Raw genomic sequence first — 5673 nt, 5'->3', positions numbered from 1 at the left:
AAGAAGAATGTCCTCATTATCCCCCGACTACCTCTTTCATCCGTAAGCTCAACTCATATCGACCTCCTCTCTCAACGTGACAAGACCTATACATACGGATTCATACATACACGAGCATCTCCATCCACACACCTCTCTGTCCATGACGCCCCTCCATCCATGATCGCCCATCAACAACCTGCTTGAAGATGGAGGATCTTTCTTACCTTCTCACATCCTTGAATCGCCTCAAGTAGTTCGATAGTTACTTCTGTCTGAATATCGTCTCCACGCACAGCAGCCGTCCCGCTCTCCGCGCCCCCTGACGTGAAGGTGGTGGAAGTGAAGCTCCCTCCCATACCTCCTGTGGCACTTCCGAAGCCCGCCATATTTGCAAACATCTCGGCGAAATCGGTGAACATGAAGGAGGCGTCGAAACCACCTGGGCCGTGGCCCGCTGCAGTCAGAGAGAAAGAGAAAGAAGGAGGAGGAGGGAGATGAAAGAAAGAGATCGAAAGAAAGGAAGGAGAAGAGGAAAGAGGAGTTGACGGGGGACATGGTAGAAGGAGTAGGAGGAGGGGAACGCAGGAATCATGGGAGAGATGGAAAGAAAAGAAAAGATTTAGGAGGGATCGAGATAGACAGAAACGTGGGAGTACGTGAAAGAATCGAGAGAGAAAGAGAGAGATTGGAATGACGAGAAAGAGAGAATGAAGAAAGAAAGAAAGCAGATGAGAGGTCAAGAGGTAAGAAAGTTAAGGAGTGTCAACAAAGTGATGGATGTATTTGTTTAGGCAAGAAACAAGAAGACTTTCAGATCGTTTCGGGTGTATGTACAGCCTACAATCAGGTTAGCACCCCGTCTCTTTCTCATGACATCGGCATCATGAGAGCCATTATTGCTAAGTAGAGATATTAGGCAGCTGTAGGAACACCTCTACTGATCTGTCTCCAGCTCTCTACTGCAAGATCATCCCTCAGATCAACACCTACTTCACCCGCATACACGCAAGCCATCTCATACCACATCTACGGGACATAAGGTCAACACTAAAGAACCTATCTATCTATCTATCTTTAATCTGACTACCTGCCTTTGATGTGCCTCCATATGTATCTTCGATCTATCTATGTCTCTGTAGACATGTTTGCCCCCTCTCCGTGTGTCTATAGCTCTTTCCATCTATCGTTGTATCTTCTATAGCTCTGTGATCCTCGCTCTAGCTGGGCCTGGCGACGTACCTCCTGGATGAGGCCCCCCCCCCGCACCCCCTGCAGCTGCAGCTGCGGCGGCGGCCTGTTCGGGTGTCATGCCTGTCTTGTCATAAAACTCTCGCTGCTTTGGATCGCTCAGCAACTCGTACGCTCTATACGAAGGAGGAAAGAAAGAGAGGAGAAAGCGACGAAAAGAAGAGAGTTAAGAAAGAAAGAAAGAAATAAGAAAGCGATCATGTGAGAGATCATAAAGAAAGAGGTAAGAAGGGATAAGACGGGATAAGAAAGAAAGAGGAATGAGGTGTACACTGAGGTAGAGAATGTCATGAGAATCTAGATAGAAAGAGAGAGAAGAAAGACATTTCTCCTCTATAGTGTAGTGATGTAGGGAGTCTATAGATATATACCCGACCTCTCTCTTCGCATGGACGTGAGAAGCAGGAGAAAGACAGGGGCAAACCCATGCACTCAGATAGACAGAGACAGAGAGAATGAAGAGACGAAACACACAAGATAGACTGAAGAAAGAGAGACACATTAGCTAAACAGATAGGAAGACAGGAAGATACAGTGAATCCCATAGATGCCGACACATAGATAGATAGATAGACGAGAACATGGAGACAATCGATAGGTAGATAGATATAGAATGAGAATACACGGAGAAACCATCCGGCTACGTCAGAGAGAAGCCCCTCAGAGGTTCTTTCCGTTGCGTCAACATAGATATACACATACATCTCTGTAGAGGCATACAGACGGCTGCGTAGTTCCATAGATATATCACATACATGTACATCTGTCAAAACATATCTATACCCATAGAGTGAAGAATGTGCTTGGAGACAAGGGAGGGACAGGGCCCTTCAAGGCCAATGAATCTGTCGTCCACAACGTACATATCTATCTTTCTACATATCTCTATATCTACATCTCGAACCCTCCATATACAAACATGTCTATCTCCCTCTCTCTAGATCTCTCTTCTATATCACTACCATGCCTCTCTCTCTCTCTACCGCACGCGCGTGCGAGACCTTCTCGAGAAGTGAGACTCTTCTTTTCTCTCTCTTTTGCCCCTGTCGTTTGTCTCTTTCTCTTCTTCTCTTCTTTCTCGGGGTGTGTCTTACGCAGCGACTTCCGCCATCTTCTGTTTAGCCGCAGGGTCTGGATTGAGGTCAGGATGATACTTCTTAGCTAGTTCTCGGAATTTCTTCTTGATCTCTTGAGGTGTCGAGGAAGGGCTACACCCTAGAATAGCATAAGGATTGGTCGTCTTCTCTGACGAATCGCCTTCGCCGCCTCCTCTTGTATTCCCCCGACTAGTTGAAAAGAACGCTTTCTGAGAGACTGAATAGTAGGAGACATGCTTCGTTTGCGAGGCTGGAGTCGTAAGATTAGGAAAAGAAGAAGAAAGAGAAGAAGAAGATGACAAGAGGGGGGTGCATGGAGTTGGTCTGGATCTAACAGAGGGGAGAGAAGTGAAGAAGAAGGAGGGATGAAGAGTTCTTCTTATTCTTGCTTTTCTCGTGAACTTTGCATGCAGATGACTGTAATGGGTTTCTTCCTCTCCGCTCGTTCTTTTAAGAAGAGAGAGAGTATGAAGAGACTGTCGAGAGAGATAGGTAGAGTTATGACGGGAGGGAGAAGATGAAGAAGAGGAGAGAAGGAGGCCGCTGTTGCTGAGTTTATGGTCTTGAGAAGCAGAAGAAGAGGGTGAGAGATCTTTACTTTCCTTAGAGAGAGGAGTCGCCAGACAGTCTACAGGAGTAGTTGTGATGTAGGGATTCCTATTCACGAGAGAAGAAGAAGAAGAAAAGGAGAGGAGTCTTTTGGTTTTACTTAGGAGATTTCTGTTCATGCCTTTGTGCCGAGAGAAAGAGACATAAGAAGACAGACCTGACGAAGAAGACGACGAAGAGGGAAGAAGAGAAGATGAAGAAGAAGAAGGAAGTTTGGAGACAGCAAGAAAAGATGCTCTCTGGACGGTCGCCATTGTATTGAGAGACATAGAATAGTAGGTTAACACGAAGGAGACCTCGCTTTACCTATCAACTCAGGAAAGAAAGAGAACAGACAGATGAACCCTCCTTAACCTTCTCTTTCTCCTTCTTCTCTGTCTTTGCACTGCGAGAGAGGAACAGAGAGAGAGAACAGGAGGAGGAGAGAAAAGAAAGAACGGAAGCAGAGAACAAGCCTAGGAGGAATACAAGCCGACCAGAAGACCTTCTTCAATGCCGAGAAGAAGGAGAAGAAGACTGACAAAGAGAGGGATACCGAAACTTTCGGAAGGAAAGAAGAAGAAGAAAGTAGAAGAAAGGAAATAGACGACTTCTCTTCTCTAGAATGGCGACGAAGAGGACAAGAAGATCCCTCACAGCCACCTCTGTCTCTCTGGTTCAACTAAAGCACACAGGCCGCATAAAAACCTTCCTTTCTTTCCTTCTTCTCCGATCATATCTTTCCTACCCTCCGAATCTGGACGAGAGTGTTCTAAGCTGAGAAAACCGAAGAGTCTTTACGTCTACACAGCGAGAGAGATATGAAAAGACATAGAGATGTGTATGTAGTTAGTTCAGTATCTCTCTGCTGCTCTGTCTCACTCTATATACGTATGTGTATATACAGAGCAAGAGAGAGCGACTACCGTCCTCTTGGTTCCTCTGGGGAATTTCTCAAGATTGAGAAAGCAAGCGGAAGAAGGAAGGAAAAGTTGACCTGTCACTTACAGAGAAATCCAGAGAGAGAAATAAGAGAGATGAAAGAGCGGAGGCAAGAACAGAAAGAACAAGAAAGGCGAAGCGGGTCGTTGTTCTCTCTGTCGAGAAAGTTGAGAGTTGTGAGGGAGAAGGAAGATTCTTGAAAAGAACTACCGATCTTTTTGTATCAGGGACAGAGAAACAAAGGGAGAAGGGGAGAGTTAGATAAAAGAAGATGAGGAGAAAGGCTAGGCAAAGAAAAAGAGTCTAAAAGAATCTTTCTCTTTCCCTCTCCAAGGAGGAATGAGAAACAGTAGCTTCATGTGGGGTAGCCGTGCTAGTATTGCGACTGCTTGAGGTCTATATCGACTCTTCTGGGGGCGTGGAAAGGAAGGGTACGAGAAGAAAACACGGAAGAGCAGGAAGCTTCTCTTCGATCTTCGGGTGGGGTGATAGAGAGACAGAGAAGAAAGACAAGAAGAGTCAAGAGAAAAGGAGACGGGATGATGGAAAACTTCTTGCAGACACATGGGAGAGATAGATGATGCTTGGTAGAGGAAAAGATCAACAAGACGACCGCGTGCATGTCGATACTGTTTCTCATGTAGAAGAGAGTTGATCTTCTACAAGGCCCGGAGCTGGAAATGGGAGAAAGACACTTTTTCTCTCATGCCTTTCCCTCTTCTTTTCCTTCGGTATAGCCTTGTCAGCTGAAAAAAGGAAGAAGAGCGAGAAGAAAACAGAAGGAAAAGGGCCCTGAGATGAGAGGATCTCTCGGCAGTGTGCCTCCAACCTCGATGGATCGGAGACGCTGCGCGAAGTCGGCTAGAGAAACTCCCTCGATATCCGAGACTTCTCTGATAAATAGTAACAAAGAACCAGCAGTAGGGTAGAGAGTGTATCTAGACTGGCCGATTGTCCGGCTTTTCATGTGTAATTCGTCGACAATGAAAGAAAGAGAGAAGGGAAAAGAAGAAGAATGGACTTGTGGTGACGGCTGACGAAAAGGGAGAAAACCTGTCTCCTCGGTGTGTGCTTTGTTTATCCTTCTTCTAAGGCAGCTTTTCATGATAGACTTCTTCGCATGAAAGTGAAGGAGTGGACGTCGGGACGGGGATAGAAGGGAAGGTACACAAAATCGGTTCAAGAGATCGGAGAGCCATGAAAGGGATAGGAAGAAGGAGATACTCGAACTACCAGTACCGACAACGACTACGAAGTCGCATGTGAACTTGTCGATATGGCGACTATCCATGTGCGTTTTGTGTGTTTTTCATGGAATAGACAGAATTTTACTCTCTTTCGAGATGGTAATCTTCCCTTTCCCTCTCTGTTTCGAAAGACATGAGAGATGTTTAATTATTCTGCGGGAAAGACGGGTATGAGTAATTCCTGGGCGCTTGCAAGGGGTAGATGTTATGCCGGTGCCAGGCACCGGCAGCGACAAGTAACGAGGTAGCCCTGCGGTGTGCGAGAAGTTCCGCGGCAGCGGAGCAACTGCCGTAGGGTTGAGCGCCCACACCTCTGGGGAGGCGGCAAAATTGAACGCGTCTCGTCCAGTGCGGAGTGCTGGCTTTGCAGCGTCTCAGAGGAAGAGAGGAACACAAGTTATTCTCTTTTGTAAAGAAGGAACGAGTCAGCTCGCTTGAGTGTAACCTATCTACTCTGCGTGTGTGACTGCAAGTCGTTGCGACGAACGCCAAGTGTTTCCTCCGCAGCAATCCCGAAAGACGGGCGAACCGCTGCTGTTGCTGATCGTGTTGGGCGTGGAGGAGCCCAC

The 5673-nt window shown here is 46.7% G+C and overlaps 2 protein-coding genes across 2 annotated transcripts in view; one reads left to right on the top strand and one right to left on the bottom strand.

Moving 5' to 3' along the window:
* The window catches only part of CSUI_007146 (c terminal region domain-containing protein), a gene marked incomplete at its 3' end in the record, with an annotated part of 5385 nt that extends 801 nt beyond the window's left edge, over positions 1-4584 (bottom strand). The window contains exons 1-3 of the mRNA XM_068067296.1: positions 2325-4584; positions 1222-1346; positions 207-436 (exon numbers count right to left, since the gene is read on the bottom strand). Of these exons, the coding sequence (XP_067920730.1) occupies positions 207-436; positions 1222-1346; positions 2325-3205 (1236 nt within the window). The remainder of the gene's footprint in view (positions 1-206; positions 437-1221; positions 1347-2324) is intronic.
* Positions 4540-5503, top strand: CSUI_007145 (uncharacterized protein). The gene has a single exon (XM_068067295.1). The coding sequence runs from the start codon at positions 5147-5149 to the stop codon at positions 5276-5278; it is 132 nt and encodes a 43-aa protein (XP_067920729.1). The 5' UTR covers positions 4540-5146; the 3' UTR covers positions 5279-5503.
* The last annotated feature ends 170 nt before the right edge of the window (positions 5504-5673 follow it).

The sequence above is a fragment of the Cystoisospora suis genome (genome assembly GCF_002600585.1).
Source record: "Cystoisospora suis strain Wien I chromosome Unknown contig_3712, whole genome shotgun sequence".
Classification (NCBI taxonomy): Eukaryota; Apicomplexa; class Conoidasida; order Eucoccidiorida; family Sarcocystidae; genus Cystoisospora; species Cystoisospora suis.
This window is presented reverse-complemented; position numbering and strand designations above follow the sequence as displayed.